The sequence below is a fragment of the Strigops habroptila genome, chromosome 6 (assembly GCF_004027225.2).
Source record: "Strigops habroptila isolate Jane chromosome 6, bStrHab1.2.pri, whole genome shotgun sequence".
Classification (NCBI taxonomy): domain Eukaryota; kingdom Metazoa; phylum Chordata; class Aves; order Psittaciformes; family Psittacidae; genus Strigops; species Strigops habroptila.
The window spans coordinates 6,641,886-6,664,253 of record NC_044282.2 but is presented as its reverse complement, the minus strand read 5'-3'; the positions used below and the strand labels follow the sequence as shown (position 1 = coordinate 6,664,253).

The window sequence follows — 22,368 nt, the reverse complement described above, 5'->3', positions numbered from 1 at the left end:
AAAGCACGCAGGACACAGCCAGTTGTTTGAGCCCGATGAGACAATCGTGCAGATGCTTGTTCATCCTCTGGTAACAGTTGGTACCGCTGGGAGGTCAGCCCAGGTTTTTACAGCAATTTGCATTTTATCTTCCATAATGCTGTTTCATTTCACTTTTTCAATTATTACTCTCAGGCAATTGCTTTAATCGTCTGTTATTCCACAAGGAACGACATTTTCCTCTGGCGGAGAGAGGGGCTGCATCAGACCGCATTAGCGCTGACGAGCCTCTCCACAGGCGAGAGCAGGGCTGCCTTGCCAGGCTTGGCAGCCCAAGTGGAGCGGCTGTTAGCCAGCACCCACAGCTACTGCTGACAGATTGGCCCGCTCACCACCACTGCGATGGCAATCTGCACAGGATTACCAGGCGCGTATTAAACTTTTAAATGCATGCGGTACCCCTTTGAATTTCAGATTCGCCAAAGCAAATGGTATCGCTGCAAACCGTGGCAACACACATCCGACTGCAAAGCCAGAACAAGCCGCTTTTCCTAATCCAATGCTATGTTAATGCAAAGCTCAGCAATGATGGATGGACTCATTAGTGCAGCAGTTATCACCATCTGAACCAGGTGCCAAGACATATGGTTTAACAGATGTTCTAGCAAAAAGCTCTATTCTCCACGCTGTGCAAGTGTCCAGTTAAACCGGACATCGATAAGACACTGAAAATCGTATTGGGCTTCTGGGAGCCACAATTGTTCCCAGTTCAGGAAGCTGTTAAACACAGCTTGATTATGCACAAAACCCTATTGCTCTGATATCCCAATTAGATTCACAGAACAAATGCTAGACAATACGTACAGTGCTTTCTGGAGTCTTCCTGTACCCTAATGTTTCCATATTCAGTCAATCCTATTTCTCCACTGTTGTAGTAAGAAACGAAGCTTAAAACTGTGGAAGCTTTCTCCACACAGGAATTTCCAAATCAAGGGGGGAAACAGACCCTCTTACAGCCCACTCCTGCATTTTCATGTTTAGCATGCCCTGTGCATGCTATTCTTTCAAATATTTAATACTAAACATATCCAGCCCAAGCAGAGGATTAATGTGCAGAACTTGTTTGCCAGGTTATTTATTGACGTAGCTCCACTGGAATGAATGGCATTTCACAGGGGAAAAAAACAAACAAGCAAACAAACCCAGAATAAAAAGGGGGTCCTACTTGTATTAATTCAGCAAATCAATGTGCACAATGAAGCAAGGTGCACTAAATGTTAATAAACAAAGGAACATTTATTCTTGAAGTGTCTTTTCAAGGAAAGACAATTCCTAGGCTTTATTAAAAAGATCTCCAGATGTGGGCAACAACTGATAAGTTATGATGTCTATATATGCTATATTCAATCTTTTAAGATTACATACACACCTATATTTACCTCCAACAGGAAAAAAGTTTTCAGCAAGAACTTCTGCTAACTCCTGAAGCTCGTAAGAGAGTATAACAAAGCATGACTGGTGGAAAAAAGCTAGGTTACCACCTAGGTTTTGGGGGCTCCTATCACACAATCCAACTGCTTCAGTGTGTACAGTGGCAGAAAACTGCAGCTGTTGGTGTGTGACATATTACAGTGGAAATTTTAAGAGGAGAAGAAAAATATGGAGAAAAAAAACCCTACACCATTACATTCAGAACTAGATGGCAGGCAAAAAGACAATACACACCAAGATCAAATGTATTTCAGAAACAACATCAATGCTCACTTTTAAACACAGACTGAGGACTTTGAAATTCTTACAGAATTTGCTAATAATTGCACGTCATAGAATCCTTCAGGTCACAATTGTAAGAGATTCGATATTAGATCAGGTTGAAAAGGTGAGGAACAGAAAAAAAAATTCAAGTGCTGCATCTCTGTCCTGCTCCCACACCTACTATTCACAGTCACAAAAGGTGTGTTTCAGATCATCTTGTTCAACCAGTTAAATCTCCTTATCTGTGCAAATATTTGCTTCATATTAATGCAGCTGCAACTTTTAAAGACTTCTGTTATCTTTGCTGTTTATCTTTCAGTGCCAGAGCTCTGACTGTCCCAGACCTTGGTCCAGAGGGGTTGCAAAATGCAGGGGTGGGAGGGAAGAGGTACGAAAGAAGACAAGAGACCAGATGCAATCTAAAAGCAAACAAGAGCAGAATCTGCAGCCATGAAAGTCAGGAGAAGTTCAATTCAATGTTAATTCCTATTTGTCTGAAAGGTTCACAGGCATATATTTGTAGAAAATGGAGTTGATGAAAATACTGTCAGTGCAGTAGTAAACAGACAGGAAACAGTGTTGAGATGCTGTGCCTATTTTTATACATTTTTATTTTCAGACATACAAAGGTATGTGCATTCATATATATATTGAGAAAAAGATAAGCATGGAAATATGCATGCATATAGATCATCTTGTATATGATCAGGGCTTTTTCCCAGTAACTAAAAAAAAAACCCACAAAATAATTAAAGCTTGTATTTGACATTATAATGAGACAGGCTACGAAGATCAACTTTTACTTCAGTACAGGCTGTTACCATCTTTCCCTCTTCCCTGCTTCTAACCAAACATCCCCATCTTTTTCCACCTGCTGGCACTATTATTCAGCTAATTCAGACATGAATCAAGCTAAAAAACCCCAACAAAAATCAACAAAACAAAACACTACCAAACAATCCTTCCCACCCCCAACAACAACAAAAATCCAATTTGGGCCAAAATCTTTCAGCCAGATCACTTTCCTGAACTGACTCACTGGCAAGCTGCAAAAGCTCCAGCGTCAGTGCAGAGAACCTGGCTGAAGCAGCTGTGGGACTGCACGACTCTGAACACAGGACAGGGTTGCTGCTATTTTTTTTTTCCCTTCTGCTGCTGCTGAATTTACTTAGCCCTTCTCTGAAACAAAGCACTGGGAGAGCCAGAGAGCACTGGTAGAGTCTGTAGAGAAATCTGTGCCTGCACATCTCTATTACTTCAATGCAAGAAATGAGATCTTAGATTATTTCAGATACAAAAAGCTTTAGTGTCCCAGATTGCACCTCGGATCTTTCCTTATCAAAGAAAGTGTTTTAATAGCAAATTGTTCACTGCTTTTTCTTTCTACAATTTTTTTTTTTTCCCTCCAAAGAAATATATTTTCTCTTTCAATAAGGACATAACCAAAAGCTTTTTTCTCTAACAGTCTACTTGGAAATTGTCATCTTCCTCACCCCACACCCTTCATTTTTCATTTTTGCACTTTCTTCTTTCTTTTTTTTTTTCTTGTTTTATTTTCCAATGGCCTTTTATGTTATGAGAAAAATACATTCCTGGAATGTTTCAGCTCAGAGCTCTCAAAAACAATTACTTAGGCATTTGATTTGATCTGCCAGTTCTTCCTTTCTCGGTATTCGGGCTTTATGAGTCTCTGGTTCGGTCAAAGGTTAAAGCGAACCTTTTCCAAGTCACACTCCTGAGTTTCATGAGGCCCATACATATCCACCCCTGGTTTTAAGGAAAAGGAGTAAATCCACTATTAGCAGTAACTTGCTGTGTTATCTAAGGAAGAGAATTCAGAGAGGGAAGATTGCCGATTCACCCTTATGTTGGGCAAGTAGAATGGATGAGTGTAATATGCAGGGAGGAAGCTAAAAAAAAGGCTCATCTTTAAATTGGTGACAATTTGGCACTGCTGAAGAGAAAACAAGAAGGAGAATAGAAGTTCAAGTATGTAATTTTAGTAGCAAGGCACTTCATAAGCACAAGCAACCAGAGTTCCAACTTCAAAGGTACCATATCCTCTGCACTAAGAAATTAACCACATCTGTGATATACACACACTAAAAAACCCCAACAAACCACCCACAAAGTATAGGGAGGGACAAAACATATGTTTTTTTGAGTTGTTCTGGCTGCTAACCGGGCTTCTCAGGGCAGTGAAAGTTAGACAGGATAATTCATCAGAGTTATCTGTCTCTGAGAAGCGAGCGATGGGGAAGATTTCCGGCTGACTCTCTCTATTGGGCCTTTCCGACCCATGATCAACTGACAGTGGTGCTTCACAAGTTTGCTTGGTATATTCCTATTGCTATTGTCCTACCTTTGATATAGTAAAACCCAGTTCAGCTTCATTTTGTGTGCTTTTTGCACTCTGTTTGACAAGTCTCTGAAATCAAACTCCTTTTCCTCAATGAATGTATTATATGGATTTATATTATATTTAAACAAAGTTACTTCTCAAAGATGTGGAGTACAAAATCGTTCCTACTGCTACACCTTTTCACTAAACACAATGCAGTTACTGCTAGATTTATGTTCCTTTTTTTAATGTTCCAGCATATTTGTCCAGTAATACATACTGCATACTGGATTTTTTCTAATCTCATGCTATTAAAAAGATCTCTTCAGAATGTTAAGTTTCTCACATGCCTATATGCAACTGTCACTCAAGGTTTGTGAGCTCCACTCTCTATTAGAAGAAAAATCAGATTGAAGTAACTGACTATAATTCATTTCAAAGTACAATGCTTCCCCAAAAGTATATACTTTACAGTCCTGAAAATACAGAGATATACACATTTTAAAAAAAGAGTTTTGAAGGGCATATTTAGAAATCATTCAAAAGGAGCGTTAGTGCTTAAGGTTTATACATAAAACTAAAGCATACACATAAAGATACGCATACAACTAAAGGGATTTTTTTAATCCTTTCTAAGTGGCAAAATTGAATTTTTTAAGAAGTAACTGCGAAACTTTGCCAGCCTTCTACTTAACTGATGGTCTTAACTGCAAGCAACCCCATTCTCACATGAAGGAAAATGGTTTGTTGGGGGGGGTGTGGTTTCTTCTTTTTTGTTTTTCAGTGAGAACGCTTATTTTCTAGTTTTAGTGATCTCTTAGATTCTAGCACATATACAAAGTACTCACAACTACACACAGATAAAAGTTGAAGTCCCTCCTATCATGGAGACAAAGGACATGCAACTGTCCTTTTATGTTGTCCCATTAAATATGCTGCTAAGTAGAACTGATATGTGCACAGAAGAACATGCCACATCCCTCCAGCCACCTGCTTGGACAAATAATTAGTAGTAATTTATATGATAAAATAATCCTCAAAATTTATGACAGCTGTGTTACCTCTGCATTTTACTAGATTCCAAATGCCAATTATCTATATTTAATGATAATATATTTTGATACAGAGAAGATGATTTACAAGGAGAGAAGGTCCACAATACCTTAAACACCAACCCCTCCTCCACCTTCCACACCAGTTGTTCTAATTTTTAATCCAAGCTTTTTAGCATTACAAAATTGATTACAAGTTTCTCCGTTTAACAGAGATAAAATTGAATTTAAACTACTTTACATGCAGAAGGAAAAAAGGCTTAGAAATTTAAATATTTCACCTCCAGAAAGCAGCTTGTCCTCTAGCCAAATAGACTTGCATGAGTTAGCCTTACCTGGAGCCATAACTTGTTATTCACTGCATCTCTCCCCGTAGCAATGCATTGAAATGTAGCATTCTGCCCTGCATTGACCTCTACATCCCCCAGCCTCAAGAAATGTGGAGATTTATCTGCAGAGGGGTAAAACAAAAATTACAAATAATGTCTATTGCTAAAAAAGGTGCCCACAACATTATTGTCTCCCTGAAGATGCATATTATAACAACCTTTAGCTAAAAAACAGAAACAGAAGAGAAAAAATTGTTTATCTCTGTTTAAGAAGAAAGAGTGCTTTCAGTCCTTTCCCTTCTCCCCTGGTGATTCTGCTAACTTTTATGTTATACATGAGTTATAATAAAGTCTTTTAACAATAAAAGCTAGGAGAAGGAGAACAAATGCCAAAATGTCAGCAGCACTTTACAAAAATTATTCCAAAGACTCTGAATTCTAAGAAACCCATCATACTAGAGAGAAACCCAATTAACAAGACACTACTCAGGCAAAATATGAATATACTATCTGAATATGCTATTCAGGTTGTTTGCAATGTAACTCAGAGCTCTGTTGGTTTACTAAATTACATAATTTGTGCCACTAAATATAGTATTTCAGGAGCTGAAAAATCTATTTTCCACATTGACAAAGCCCCTAGAAAAGCTCAGTAGCACTACCACCTGAAGGATTTATTAGACATAAGAAAGCTGACAGACACATTTGAGGAGTATGTTACACAGGTCTTGTCTATCCCTTTCTCAAGAACTACTGACAAAAATAGTGGCTGAACTGTTATTTCTTTCTGCTTACTAAAACCGAAACAAAACAAAAAAAACACATGCACAAAAAAAACCCCCAAACACACAGGGGAAAAAAACCACAGCACATTGGAACAAACAGGGTTTAAAAATCAGTAACAAAAAAAGAGCTTATCTGAATACTGTATCATGCTGATAATCTGCCGTCATGGCTATACCCAAGTGCCTTTCGTTTTGGCACTTAAAAAAAATACACAAAGGGAAAAAAAAATGAAAAAGAAAAAGGAAGGGGGAGAGGAACAAAAGAAAAAACACCACACACAGAAGAAAAAAAAAATTGAAAGCCAGATACGGAATCTGAGCAGAGCTTTGCTGAGTACCAACATCAGATAGCTGGGCTGGCTGAAACATAAAGAGGCAGCTCACTCAAATACCATTGGGGTGCTTGGTAGTCCTTGAGAGCTATGGTCTTGAAAGGTTTGGGGTAGAAGAAAACAAAATTTGAGTTTGTCAATGCAATTTTATTATTTGGCATCACTTTGCAAATTTGGGGTTGGGATTGTTAGATCTTGATCATTTCAGAGAGCACTTAAATTATCAGCCGTGAGGTACACTACAATGAAATCACATTTTAAAAAGGGGATGGATGTCTAGGGGAAGATCAGAAGAGTTGAACAGAACCAAATTACCAAAAAAAAAGTGGTAAGTGATAGAGATGCACAGTAATAATTTCTTCCTCACAACTTATTTGGAGAATATTCTCGCTATTGCAACTTGTGTTTCTATGTGCAGTTTTTCCCCAGGATTAAGCAGGGCAAGGCAAACATAAATGCCTGAAGTCTGTCCACAAAAACAAAGCAACAAAACCCAAGTAGTTCAATAGCCAGAAGTCTTTTTTTAATAAACATCTGTTGCGTCCATTTGGAAGAAAAAGAAAAAATAACAAGAGCATGAAATCTGATAAACCTGCTACCTCCTACATGCATCTGCCAATTCAGTTTTCTTTAACCAGTGAGTATACATGTTAACATTAAAACCTATCTTGATTATGCACACCAACTATGGTATAACCAAAAAGACACTGAAGAATTTCTGCTTTGTATTCCCGTATACCTCTGGCAGACAAAGATTTTACCTGGGTAAATCACTGTTGCAACACTACATTTTCTCCTGGAAGCTGTAACAAAAATACTATTGAAAGAACAAAGAACATCAGTGATTGAGTGATGAAAACTCACCAGTCTACAGCAATATCAAATATGTCCTGAAAAGACAGAGAAAAATGCAGCTCTTAATCATTACTTACCACAAGGGTAACTCAGAACCTGGATGTCATCAATGGCAATGTAGCCATTTCTCCCATCTGAGACTTCGGCTTCAAATATTACCTGTCAAAATGGAAGAAAAAATGTTTACAACACTCATTTCTACAGAATTCCCACAGTGGCAAGCGTGTAGATATAAGACACATTGCCTTTTTCATTTAGTTGAAGTTCCTACAAGGTTTGACGACTGAACGGAATATTTATTACTCAATGTATTGCAGTTGCATACCATTCATACACATGACTTGCTTTGGATTTGCTGCTTACGGCACACCAGAAGAGGATGTTTATTACCTCAATTAACAGCATACTGCTTTCACTCCGCTAAATGTATAAACATGATTCAATCCTGAAAAAAATGCCATTACTTTCAGACAGGTTCAACATTGCAGCACACAACTGATCGACCAATTTTGACAAAATTTATGTTCTTGTCAGGGGTCACAGTATAGTCCACAGTCTCCTGTAACCTTCTGCAGCATAATTGCACAGGAAAACACACAGTAGCACAGAAATAGTGCAGCACTCCCCAGTGGCAATGAAAAGAACAGCTGTAGCATGAGATTTATGTGGTAGTTGTTAACTTCATTCTTGCAAGGCAATGGGGAAATCACTGTGTGCGAAGGAAAAGAAGAGATTGTCTTCACATCCAACTTTTCGTCCTACCCCATACGGGCAGTAACAACAAAGAATTGCTCTTGGACTTCTCCAGAACACAGAGCTGTCTTTTACTACAGATGTGGCAAAACGACACCAACTGACCAGAACAAATTTATTGTCAAGATTCATGCTTGTATGGATGAAAAAAAGTAGAATGTAAAAGCAAAATAACTAAAAGAAAAAAAAAAGAAAGATGAAGCACAGATGTCTAACCTAAAAGCAAGATGTGAAAGAGGGAAGAACACCAGTAGAGACTGAGCTAAGAGATACTATATAAACTTGCAGCCATGATTGCCCAAAAATAAATATTTGTTGGGGTCTTCTGTACAAGACTTCGAGCAAGGCAGCTGCTCCATATGTAATCTTTTCATCTACTTTACATATCTCATTCTTAGTGACAATGTAAGAGATCAGCAAACGCAATGGATGAACACCTCAACGTACCCTGCAGGTGAGCAGGAGAATGAAAGCTGTCCACATCAGGTCATCTTACTGGGGAATCTGTATGGCATTTTGCTAGGAAGTAATGATGACTGCACTCTTCAGTCTCCCATCTACCTCCAGACCTCCTTTTGGACCTCTGATTCACAAAAACTACCCTCTTCAGCAAGATACCTGGCATTTATGCAGCTTGGCTCCGAGTGCTGCATCAGCAACACTTCTGTACGCTTATGCTCCACTCACTACATTTCCTCATCCTTACCTCCCACCCAGATATGAAGTGCAACTTATCTTCCCACCAAAAGGGGCAGGGGAATCCAGGTAGCCTGTTTGTACTCAGAACTAACTACACAATCTCAAAGGGAAAAAAGTAATGAAAACTTCAAAGGAAATGCGGATATGGCTGCGTTCAGATGGTTCACAAAGTCCCTCAACTTGTCCTTTGACTGCAGAAAGACAAAGTCTGTGAGGGACATAATACTTTGATAGTGCCAGGCTACAATCTCTCTTCCAGCTTCTCTGGAAGTCCTTGCTCAGGTTCTGGCTGCACTGCTCTTCACTTCATTTGCATCCCAATGCTATTAAGTTGCAGAAACCACTTCATTCTCTGCCTCCTCCTGCCTTGGCCAAAAACAGATTGATGGAAAGCAATTTAGTGTCTGGGATTCCTACTTTTGTTCCCTTGTCCAATGACCTCTCTGACCACAACACTATTTCACAATGCCCACCAGCTCCCCAGGCACCTTCACAGAGCTGGCATTTGTTCCCAGTAAGGAATATCAACATGAATATCTTCAATTATTTAATAATTTGGATTAACCCTCTTTCTTTTTTTTTTTTTTTTTTTTTTAGTGCTTGTATGGTGTGGAAGACAACCCAGAAAGAAATAAATATTATATTTAAAGTCCTTCTGACAGACCAATTTCTTTACGACGAAGTACAGTTCTATTACATACACAAGCTCTGAAAGCACTTTGTTTCTCAAAGACCAGTTAAGAAATTTGAGCATCACTGTTAAGAACTGGACTAAATTTACACCTCAATTTAAACTGGGTTGTTATTAATTCATTCAGAAGCAACTTAGGTACATTACCCAGGGAAACTTGGCCTCATGTGCGTCCTTCCCCTCTATGTTGATACCTTCCTATACTGGGGGCAGAGGAAAGAAAGTTATCTTTCATGGGACAGAGATGGGAATGAATTTTTTCTACCTCTTCCAGAATAATTTCATTAACCCCCACCCTCCAAAGAGCAGGAAGTTATCAAAAAAAAGAGAAGTTTATATGAAAGAGTAAGATTAAGACACGGAGATCCATGAGAAGGGAAAAAAAGAAAATAAATAACAAAATAAAAATAATGAAGAAATATGGAAATACGAGAAGCCTACACAATGTTATTGGGAGTAATGTTTATGAGGTAAGTAAAAAGAAGGTAAAGTTATTAAAAAGACATAGATTAATAGCTGGTATAAATACAGCTATGAAGCATTAATAACTAGAGACACTATATAGCAAAAGGTACAGATCAGTTAAAAAATTCTTCCATTCTTTAACTTGATAACATCTGTTCACATTTAAAATGGGAAACTGAAAAAGGGAATTGTATCTATAGGGGAAAACCGCACTTTAAAATGCTGACAAGTCAGACCAGAACCCAAGGTAGTTCTTTTCCTCACATACGCACACACTACTTGAGAAAAACAAGACCTGAGCTATTCCTTTCACCAGAGAAGGTTTATCCTAATAAGACTCCAGTGCTTTGGGATTGAATCCTGCGCTTAGCCTGCGCTGCTGTTCAGTTTACAGTCCCAGAAATGATGGCCTACACTTTCATTTTAGCCAGAAAACATTAGTTGCCTATGTCCTTCTACTTATCACAATTTAATTGCATGCTCATCTAATGCACTTCTGAGAGATGTTCAGGAAGCTTTAATGCAGAGGAGAGACTGTTTTCAGAGGATGAATTTGACTTACACAGAGCAGAGCTGTGGAGACAGCAATCTTGTCTCATTTGTACCAGCATCATCGCAATGAATGAGAATGGGAAGTGTTGAATAGCTCAGGTAATTCAAATGTTACTCAAGGGAATTAGATTTGATCCCTGAATTTTTTACACAGTTTTCAGGTGATACTCAAATAGTTCATTACTTCTCCAGATAAAATGGCATGTCCTTGTTCATGAAATGCCTGCATTCAGATGCAACTGAAGATACAGTGTCAGAACCTCCTCAACTGGACATGCTACTATATATTTAGCCATCCCTAACGCACCTCTTGTCCATACACTTGTCCATTTTCCTTCTAAAACAACACAAGCTTTTAGTGAACACCCATTCCTATCTGGGAAATCCATGGGCTTACTACTGACAGCATTAAGAGACATTTCTCTTTGTTTTGTACCTGGCTTCTTTTAATGACCCAAATCAGTAACAAATTGATCCCAATCATCCTGCTATATTATTCAAAATTTTGTAGACCTCTATGTCCCAAGTAATGTTGTCTCAAATTTAGAGTCACAGATTATTCAGTCAATCTTGTATAGAAACCATTCCCTTTTCTTTGATTATCCTTCTCATCCTTCTCTAAGCTCTAACTGCACTATATTCTTTGAAGATAATGAGAGCAGAGCTGGCACACAGTAATCAAGATGTGGGTGAGTCATAATTTATACAACAGCATAATATCATTATCTAATTTGTTCTGAACTTCCTTAACCATTCTTAAAACTTCATTTGCCTTTTTTGACCACCACTGGGCTCGAAGATGACATTTTTATGAACCCCATGATCTTGCTGCAATGTGCCAGTGGCAAGTTCTGAGCCCATCATTCTGTGTGTGAATTTAGAATTCTATGCAGTATGCATGATTTTATATCTCGTTATCTAGACTAAAACGCGCCTGCCATTTTATTGCCTAATCATTCACAGTTGGCAATACTGTGATGGCCCTTCTACAGGTCCTCACAATCTCATACTGTCCTTGCTATTACCAAGTAGCTTTCACCTACAGCCTTTTGTCTTTGCATTGGTCTCTGGCCCCTTATGAAAATGTGGAAAGGCACAAATTTCTACAGCATGCCTTGGTGATTATTTCTGGGCATACTGACAATTTATTCATACCTTCTCTTTTTCCTCTTAAACTATTATCTATCCATGGAAGTATTTGTCTTCTCATAGAATAGCAGCTTAGCTTTACTACAAGCTTTTGTAAAGGGACATAGTCAAGAGCCTTTTGAAAACCTAAGTAGGCTGTATTAATCAGATCACACTCATCTATATGCTTGCTGATCCCTCTAAAGGGGTCCAAGGTTAAAAATTAAGTGTATGACATGCAAAATACAGCAAAAAAGAGGAAAAAAGAGGATATTCTAGTAATTTTGTGTCTGCAAAATAGCACATACTTTGTTTTCACATCCCAGTTCTAAAATGCAGATGATGACAATCACTCCTCACCTAATATTATTCCAGAAATAAATGTTTGTGGACAACTTAAGTACTTGACAGTACTTGAATGCAATGGAAAAAGTAGCAACTATTAGAGCAGAGACCACTAAAAGGATTTAGTTGCTCAAGTTTTATGTTTAAGATATACTCAAATCTTCACATTCGTACACTGCCCTAACAATGTAATCACCATGAAGACTAAGCCTACAGTTGCAGCAATATACAAAATATACAACGTAAGGATTGGCCTCACTGAATTTTTAACTTTTGCCAGATTCAAAAATTTTGGTATTCTGATTATTAGCTCATTTGAGGCAATAATCAAAATATGCATTCCCAAACTATTCATAGTCAATTAAGTACAAAATGCAGTCAGGAAACAGGGAGAACAACTCTGAAGCCCAACGCCTCCCCTTAGAACATAATTCTCCCCTTTTCCTAAAGTTATTGTAAAAGTTGTTTTCTTGTAAACTATACACCACTGTCACCAAACAGGGTATTTTCAGTACAGTTTGAGACCTTCCTTGTCCTTCCTTCACTTGACTAGTTCTGGCTACTTGCGATACTGAAGAAAGCAGGAATCTCCCACAGTTTTGACAGCAGTCCTGTCAGACCATAATATATATGAAGCAATCATCCATATATCAATCAGATAAAACTGAGTATTAAAAGGTTTAGTTACAACAGAAATGTAGTGTTTTATTGACTATTTTTTCCTGCTAAGCTCTAATACACATCACACATACAAATCTAAAAGAGAGAGTACTGAAAAGGAATTTGAGATGGGGGGGAAAAAAACCTCAAAACAACGAAACAGATCTCGTAATTGCCACAGAGCATTCAATTTGCAACATATTTTTGTTCAGCTATAGGAGGGCTTCTACTAGCTTAATTATCTGAAATCAAACTTGTAAACAGATCAGTTTCAATGCCTGTGGAAAGGTGTATTAAAGAGCTGTAAGTAAACAGAAAGTATCATGTTTACGATAAACAGCAGTACAAAAAAACAAAACTCAATCAAACAAAGCAAAAAACCAACCAATCAAGAAACCCACAACCCAAACTTCACCTAGAGTCCAGAATTACTAGAAACCTTATTCTCTTTTCTCACTGGTCCTGATGGTGTGATGGTGATCGATCCTGATGGTGATCTATTTTTGGCATATGCCACAGCACTTCTATTCAACTTGTGAATAAAACAAATGAAGAATAAGTTACTTAAATCCAAAAGAAGCAGTGGAGTTATATTGATTAACCTCAGCAGATATAAAGCCTTAAAGTCTTTCATAAGAATATAAAAAGAAAATATTTTAAATTATGTATTTTTTCTACTTCATACACACCTCCTTCATTGATTCATTTTAATTTTTGTCAAAGCACAGTAGGGTTGACTCCAGGTGTATTTGAACCTAGTACTTGCATTACAAGTGGTTAAGATTGAGCAATATATAGGAGAAAGTGTGTTTTATAGTAAGAACTTTCTGCAGATGAGAAACCAGAAACAGCAAGACCCATTATACATAAAACACTAACAAATCCTGTTCATTGACAAGTTTCTAGTTCTATCCAATAAATATGAAAATATTATCATGTTACAAAAGAAATACCTAATATAAGCTAACTGAAAGGGACAGCTAAACGAATTTTTACCTAGCATATAAAAATTTTGTTGACATAATAAAAAGCATTTGCCTTGTGAAAGTTATAGATCATTTTGCTGAACTAATTTAGAAATCATGAAAACATAATTAGTTCCATTTGAATACTTAAGTAATGCTGTGAAGCAACCTTGCTGCTGACAGGGCCCAGGAGAATTTCCAGCACAGCAAAATCAAACATTTGGGTGAAAACTTTGTGATCTCAATTCTGCCAAGTTAGCTAACACCCTATTGCTTCTTTTTTACTCAATAACGTACCTCCTGAGATTGCAAACCAAAGGAGTTAAGGGTATCTTCTCACTAGTATCTTTACCAGCAGAGCTGATCAACTCACAGATTCTTTGACCACCACAGAACCAACCAAAAGGAACCTTGACACACACACATCCACCCCCCAACCCCAAATTCAGATTTAAGTTCTATATTCCCAAGATTCCTCTCAGTTTACGCTCTCTGGTGAGGTACTACCCAGAAAACACACCTACCAGGGGTCCCAAAGGGTAAAAAAACCAAACCAAATCAACACACACACACACACCTCTCCCCCCCCAAAAAAACACCAAACCAACCCAAACAAATAAAAAAACCCCAAATCTAAACTTTTCTCTTTACATGTAAGCAAGAACTGTAGGTGAGCTTTAGGCAAGCTACACAACATACATGTTGCAGGAAAACACATCATTAAGACAAAGCATAATAAACCTTTGAAAAGGTCTGTATGAGACAGTTATCTGATGCAGGGAAAGCTAGAGACTCGACTCAGCAACCCTGGAGACCCCTATGATAGTTAGGAACACCAGGAAAAACCTCACATCCTTCCATTTATCCATGCTTACTTCTCTGAAGTTGCTTATGCCAAATGTTTCTAGGCTCATGCCTAGAAAATGTCTGGATGAAGCACCACACGCAGATAAGTTACAGCTGCTCTGGTTTTGGAGCAGTAGTAGTTTATCATCTGGGAATACTTACAGTCTACAAAAACCCACCCTGCTCTTGACTGACTGAAGAAGTTGAAGAAAAAACATCCTTACATAGTCTGTAAACACAAGATCTTCAATAAACCAAAATATTTGTTTAAGACTGAAAGTTCTTAAATTATTTCAGATTTCAAAATAGTAACAAGACTGCATGCAAAGTCATGACTTTTAGCCATGGGAAACAAAAACCTTGATAGCATGGTAAATCATGACATTTAAAGGCTAAAACTAGAGCAGCAGCAGCAAGAGACAAGTTAAGAATCAATATGAAACACTCAATACTTCACTTTTTTTTGTGATAGACAAAAATTTTAAGAAAATACTTTCCAGTATGACAGCAGCAGTCCCTTTAAACATGGATAGCTGCTAAGAAACGTAGCATAGAAGTCTGGCATGATGCCATTGTACTTTTCTAAACCTAAAGCAAAGATCAGTCCTTGTTGACTTTCAGTGACCCTTGGGAATTCCCTACCATGTGGGGAATTGGGGGTTTTCATTGTTGTTAGGTTTGGGGTTTTTCTTTATTTTTTGGTTTTGTTGTTGGCTTTGTGGTTTTGTCTTTTTGTTTGGGTTTTTTTTGTTTTGTTTTTGGGTTTTTTTGGTTGGTTTTTGTTTTATTTTTTAATATATGCTCTGTCTCAAACCATATATATTCCCAGCAAAATTACTGATACATCTGAAGCCACTCAGTAATCATAACCATTAACCCTTAAAGTAATGTCTGCATGAATACTATTCAGATAAATAAAATTCTCAGTTTACCAACAATGAGACCTTTTCCATATTCAATTAAGGAAAAAAAAAAAAAGGCAACAAAACCCAACCAACCAAAAAGACACTTCATAGAATCAAGTCTATGAAGAATGGCAAAAAACAAGCTATGCAGACAGACTAAAACCAGCAGACAAAGTTCATAGGTTCATGTTGCATCCTATATATTGCTTGCTAGAAAAACTTTTTCCAGCCCATCTCAGAGAAAAATATCTAACCTTGGTTATTTTCAGAACAGCAGACAAACCAATTTGAAGCACCTATGCAGAGTCAAATCCATCTCCATGCATTTGCTTGCTCCAGAAAAAGATGCTATTAAAAACACTTTTTTAATCCCAGCAATTGCCAATCAAGGTGTCAACAAGTGCCTTGCTTTCTTTTCTCTCCCTTTTCTGCTCCTCCATAATAAAACTCACATCAGCTATAACTGAAGCTATTACTCTGTGACTTTCTCCAAAAGTGTTAATACTCAACCTGCTTGAAGAACAACCCTTCCAGAAAAGAATTAAAGTGTAAAAATATACAGTGAAAGGACACAATTTTGAATGGACATTCATTCTTGTAAGAGATCCATTCACAGTAGAGTGCAGAAAGATTGAGCCTTTTTCAGAGAATAAAAATAGTACCTGGCATATTTCAGAGACACATCTTGACAAAAATACTTTAAATAAACATTTATTATTCTTTTTTTAAGTCCCAAGCATGGGTTCTTGCTAGTAAGAGAACAGAGAACAGTTGCAAACAGAACTCAGTGGCCAAAGCCATCCAGTTATCCTAAATTATGACAGTTCTAAATTAGCATGTCAGGAAGGAAGCAAACACCAAAAAAAACCCCCAAGCGAAACTGCACAGTAACCCCTAACCCTGTGCCACTGTGGACAGTATGGAACAACATCAACATGTCTTAACTCAGAAAAGTTTGGATAAAATATATTCCAATATAAACAGAGAGCAGTTTAACAGACACAGTTTAACAGATATTTAATAAATACAGATCAAATACTGCCAAAGGAAAAAAAACCCAAAAAAGCCACAAAACCAAAAACCTTAATAAAAAAGAAAAAGCAACTCAAAGCAATGGACAAGTTGTGCCAACAGTACAGTGGAAATATTCATTGCATCGGTACCTGCCTACACTAATACTGAAACTATCACTGTTTGTGAAGGAAATTATTCTGACATGTTCCCTCCAAAATATACTTCAAGATGCAATAGCAATAGTTCTATCCGCAAATTCTGTATATCATCTTATTTTATCCTCTCTATTTTTGCATTAGTCACAATACATTGGTGCTGGACAAACACAGAAGATGAGAGCCATCTGTACAAACAGCTTAGGTCTAAAGACAGAGGGACTATGACGTCAAAACATTTCCTTGCTCTCAGTCTTGCACAATATCCACTAAGATGAACTGAATTTTGCAGAGTTCAATTTAGCAAGGGATGTCAAGGGCAACAAGAAAGACTTTTCTAAGTACATGAGTAGCAAAAGGAAGACTGGGGAAAATGTTGGCCTGCTGCTGAATACGACAAGGAAACTGGTGACACAGGACATGGGGAAAAAATAAAAATGAGGTAGTGATCGCCTTAATCAGTTCAGTCTTTGCTAGTAAGATTGACCTGAAACCCGGAGGAAAGTCTGGAGCAAGGAAGACATGCCCGCGGACCAGTATACACTCAAGGCCACCCAGCTGGAAAGCAGTTGGCAGAAAAGGACCTAGGCGTCCTAGTAGACACGAAGTTGAACATAAGCAACACATGCCCCTGTGGCAAAGGCAGCTAATGGTATCCTGGGATGCATAAGACAATGTTGCCAGTTGAGGTCGAGGGAGGTGATCCTTCCCCTCTACCCAGCACTGGTGAGGCCTCACCTGAAGTTCTGGGTCCACAATTGTACACCTCAGTAAAGAGAGACATGGACATACTGAAGAGCGTCCAATGAAAGGACATCCAAAGATGATGAAGGAACTGGAACATTTCTTCTACAAGGAAAGAACAGGCTGAGAGAGCTGGGACTGGTCAGCCTAGGGAAGAAAAGGCTCAGGGGAGATCTCACCAATATGCAGAAATAGCTGACAGGAGGGTGCAAAAAGGATGCAGGATGGAGCCAGGCTCTTCGTTGGTGCTCAGTGACAGGTTCAGCGGCAATGGACACAAATTGAAACGGGAGGGTCGGCTGAACATCAGGAAATACTTTTTCACTGTGAAGGTGGCTGAGCACTGACACAGGCTGTGCAGGGAGGTTGTGAAGTCTTTATCCTTAATGGAGATACTCAGGAGCCGTTTGGACACAGTTCTGGACAAGTGGATTTTGGCGGCTCTGCTTGAGCAGGAGGGTTCAAACAGATAACCCCCGGAAGTGCCTTCCAACCTCAACCATTCTGTGAGTTCTGTCGAAACTATTGACCCTCCAAAAAATTTTATTTCACTGATATTAAATAGAAAGGCTAATGTTCAGTGTTCACTACATTTCTTCCAAACATTCGCATAATTTGGATTGCATATAACCCTTTTCTCTTTAGAAAGTGTGAATCAAAAATCTTCATGCATGCATTTTAGAATTATTAATACTTGCTAGATGTACTCTGCCAGAACACCAGGCCCTGACTAACACCTGCTCATTTAGGAAAATTCCTGCCCACAAATCATTTGTTGGATGATGGAAGCGCTATCTGTGCAAGTCACCTGGACTACCTAACTCAGAAAGGTTTGCTAGTCCCTTCCACTAGAACCTATATAATGCAATCTATCAAAAAGAAAACTTTTGAGCTATAAAAGATTCTCCAGCAACCATTTTTAGCCATGACAAGCAGTATCCATAACCACTGAACCTTAACAGTTGAAGTCCATGGAGAAGGAGACACTCTTTCAAGGGACAATGCAATATATCTCAAACCATCTTGCCCTACCCTCTGCGCTTGTAGTGAGAGCTCAGAGACTCGGTTGCCAAATGCTGACATCTGAATAGCCATAATAAAGAACATTTTTTAAACCCAAAGCCCCACATCTATTGTATTAATTCCCATTTGTTTCCATGTGAGAATACAGGCCTAAAGGATCATGCTGTCCTGGATTATGGAACTGACTGATACAGTAACTCCTAAATTTTGTTGCATGCTCTTTTTGATACTTGCTTGGTTTTTGCACCTCAAAGCTGTTCTGTGTTTTGGTTTAATGAAACAGAAGTTTCAGAGAGCAGTCATTACTACCTTTTCTATGATAAATGTTTGTTTATCAGCAATAACTACAGACCCAAGAAACCCACATATATGAAGGATAATCATACAATCATAATTCACAGGTGGAACAACTGCATGAAGGCAGCACATGCATGCTCTCTAGAAGCACATTAGAGCAAAGAAATTAGGTATAAAATGGCTTTTGTCACAATAAAGCAACAGAATGCAAGCATGTCCACATTAATTCATTGCTCCATAGAAGTTTTGCACAGATCAGTTTGACAAACACCACCTTTACTTTAGCTTAAGTAGCATAATTCCCACTAGGGGAATGGTTTTTGGGGGGAATGGAATGGAATTCCCACTAGGCTAGGATGGTAGAATAACCCCAAGCCATGCCTAATAACTGGCCTGACTCTTTTTTTCTGTTGCTGCCACAATTGAAAGAAATAAATAGCTCATGGCTGGCAAAGCAACAGCAAAGCCTATCAAATTCACATTTGTGAATGAAAAAGCAAAGCATGTGGTTCTCAAGAGCATGATGCATTGAAAATATGAGAACCTGAAGAAGAAAGAGCTTAAACCAAGTTGTGCTTCAGTACACATAAGCTAATATCTCTCAAAAAATTAGAATACCTCTCCAAGGATACACAATGGTACCCACTACTTTTTTCTCTTTAATTAAAATGTTTTTGTAAAGGAAAAAAACCCCAAAAATAAAACAAACCCAAAACCAAACCAAACCAAACAAAAAACCCCACACCCAAACCAAACAAAAAAACCCCAACCCAAACCCCATAGAAAAACAGAACTACCAACTGAATCTTTCAAATTATGTTAACTGATATCCTCATACATGTCATGTCTAGGGTGTACACTTGGGACCAAGTTCTGGCAATTTTGCTTTGAGAGGAACTATGAAGAGAAAAAGACCTTAAGAATGCCTCTACATATACCAGATATGCCAGGCCACCAGATGCTCAGATTCAATTTCAAGAAGTCTCTGAAAAATATATTCCTACTTCTGAAAATATTAGACCAGTAACTCCAAAACTATTTAAACTGTCACTATTACTTTGTTATGTGTAATATCACATGCCTTACTTAATGAAACCAGACAACTCAGACTAATTTCCTAATTTCCTAGTTAAAGCAGAAACTTGCATTTGAGATTGTGACAGCGAAATATTTCTTTTCCAAAGTAATTCTACATCAGAAATTACTAATAAAGATGATGAAGCGCCAAAAGTAATGGCTGTGGAATCTGTCTGCAATATCTAGAAGATAAACATCAGTCAGGAATGATACAGATCTAATTTACCTCACCACTGGCCAAGGCCAATACATTATATTAACTCAGAACGGATTTTCCAGATACATTTTTCTGGGATATCTTCAGAGCTTTCAGGCATTATATCATTAATAATAATTAAATACAGAATCTTTGTAGTTTCTTCTATTTATTTGAAGCAGAAAGCTATAGCTCTTCACCTTGTATTCTCGGTTTGAAGTGACAAGTACAAAAGAGCTAGATGCTATTAAGGACCTGAACAAATGAAAGTGGATCAGAGTGGAGAAGACAAGTTACTGACAAGTCAAGTCAGGCACATCACAGAAAGATAAAAATCAACAAGACAGAGACTTGGGGGCAAAGAACCTCCTCTGTCCCCCTAAAAACCTTACCCTGAATATACCTACTAAAAATCTTATTAGTCCTTTTCCCTTCTACCTTCCCTCTATTGATCAATCTGCAAAGACATCTGCTACATCAACTGGCCTTTGAGCAAACAAACTAAAATGAAAAGTCAAAGAAAGGAATGATAAATCCTAAATTCAAGATAAAAGGGTCTTTCCATTCTGAAGCAAATTATTTTCACTGTTAAGTCTTAAGATTTATACTGAGCAGACATTCTTTGTTTCTTCTATAGGTGTATACCACATAAACTATTTCAGCAATTTTGGCTACCAAAATGAGTGATGCTTATGGTATCTGGTACTGTGCATAAATTTATCATTCTCCACAGAAAGAGGAAGGCAAAAATAGTCACTGCCAGAATGAGTATTGTCTCTTGAAAGACAGAAATAACCAAGAACCATTCATGCTCACATCTTTTGAACTTCTTCAGGATAAAGCACCAACCTTTTCAGAAATTGTTCAGAAAAATAGCTATGAAGCACCAAGCAATTACTATTCTTCAAATAGCTTAAGTTCTATAACTAGCCTAACAAACCTTCTACCATAGCTTCTTTTAATTTGAGACATATTTTTAAGATTCCTATAAAAAATTTTGTAACTGATGGATTATTAAACTGCAGAAAAAGATTGCATAGATGAATACAAACCTTTCACTGCACAAAATTACAATTTTTGTCTCCAATAAGCAAATGAGAGGACATCCTTACTAGTAACCTTCTGAAGATAAACTTAAATCTCTAAACAAACAAATTTTACAATCTCTGCTCTCAAGGTTCATTGTTCGTTATTGTAAGCCATGGTAAATTACTAAAGAATGTGCTACTAGCCATTACAGGGAAGTACCCGTATTCAAGCTGCACTTCTTGCTAACAGGGTTTGGGGGCACTGCTCCACCAGTGGATCCAATTACATCTGTATCATAGCACACTGCGTTACATTCAATGTGGCACTGTTTGCTTACATGATATTTTATAAGATATGGCAATGGCGCTTCTTAAGTGGGAGGAAATTAAGGGTTGCAATTAAAACGGTAATTCCCTCCTCACCAGGTAAAGGTTTCTGGTGTGACTAGATCTTCAATCTGGTGTAATATTCCAGAAAGGTTCAGTCAGTCATGTGTCAGCTAAAGCAGCAAGCCTTTATTACTTCTGACAGGCAATCTGGAACCATAGAATCATAGAATAATTAGGGTTGGAAAGCACCTTAAGATCATCTAGTTCCAACCCCCCTGCCATGGGCAGGGACACCTTGCACTAGACTATGCCACCCGACTCCATCCAACCTGGCCTTGAACACTGCCGGGGATGGAGCATTCACAACTTTCTTGGGCAATGCATCCCAGTGCCTCACCACCCTCACAGTAAAGAACTTCTTCCTTATATCTAAATTTCCCTTGTTTAAGTTTGAACTCATTCCCCCTTGTCCTATCACTACAGTCCCTAATGAAGAGTCCCTCTCCAGCATCCTTGTAAACCTGTACAATAGATTTAGCTCATTGACCAGATTTACTTTAGACCTTAACTCCTCACATTTGCACACAGAAGCTCTACCTAGATTTAATTCTTTTAAAACAAACACCACACCCAACTTATCCCTTTTAATTTATTTCATAACATTTGCTAAAATTACTTTTGCACCTTTTGCTTGGAGAAACATAAATATGATTCGATAACTTCTATGGCCAGCTCCTTTACAGATGGTAAAGAGAAAACGTTTCATTAACTAAGACTAATGCCCCAAAATACTACAAAACATTCAAAGATCACCTTTATCAGCATTTGCTGTGGGAAACAAGAGGTGTACCTTGGCAAAGCTGACTTTCATTTCGATCCTGGCAAACAGTGATAGGACAGGGCTATTCAAAGCATGTCTATTCCCCTCCCTCCCAGCGATTACTGTTTAATAATGGCAAACACAACAAATTGAGTAATACTCATTTTGTCCTTTGGCATATTCAGTTATCCTCAGCTTAAGTTTAGTCAATCCAGTGCACAAAACCAAAGTCAAACATCACAGTCCT

General features: G+C 38.0%; 1 protein-coding gene across 21 annotated transcripts in view; it reads right to left on the bottom strand.

Moving 5' to 3' along the window:
* The window catches only part of PTPRK (protein tyrosine phosphatase receptor type K), a 397,787-nt gene that overhangs the window by 208,860 nt on the left and 166,559 nt on the right, over positions 1-22,368 (bottom strand). For all 21 annotated transcript variants that reach the window (XM_030489190.1, XM_030489193.1, XM_030489195.1 and 18 more), the window contains exons 4-5: positions 7,506-7,587; positions 5,463-5,578 (exon numbers count right to left, since the gene is read on the bottom strand). In XM_030489190.1, the coding sequence (XP_030345050.1) occupies positions 5,463-5,578; positions 7,506-7,587 (198 nt within the window). The remainder of the gene's footprint in view (positions 1-5,462; positions 5,579-7,505; positions 7,588-22,368) is intronic.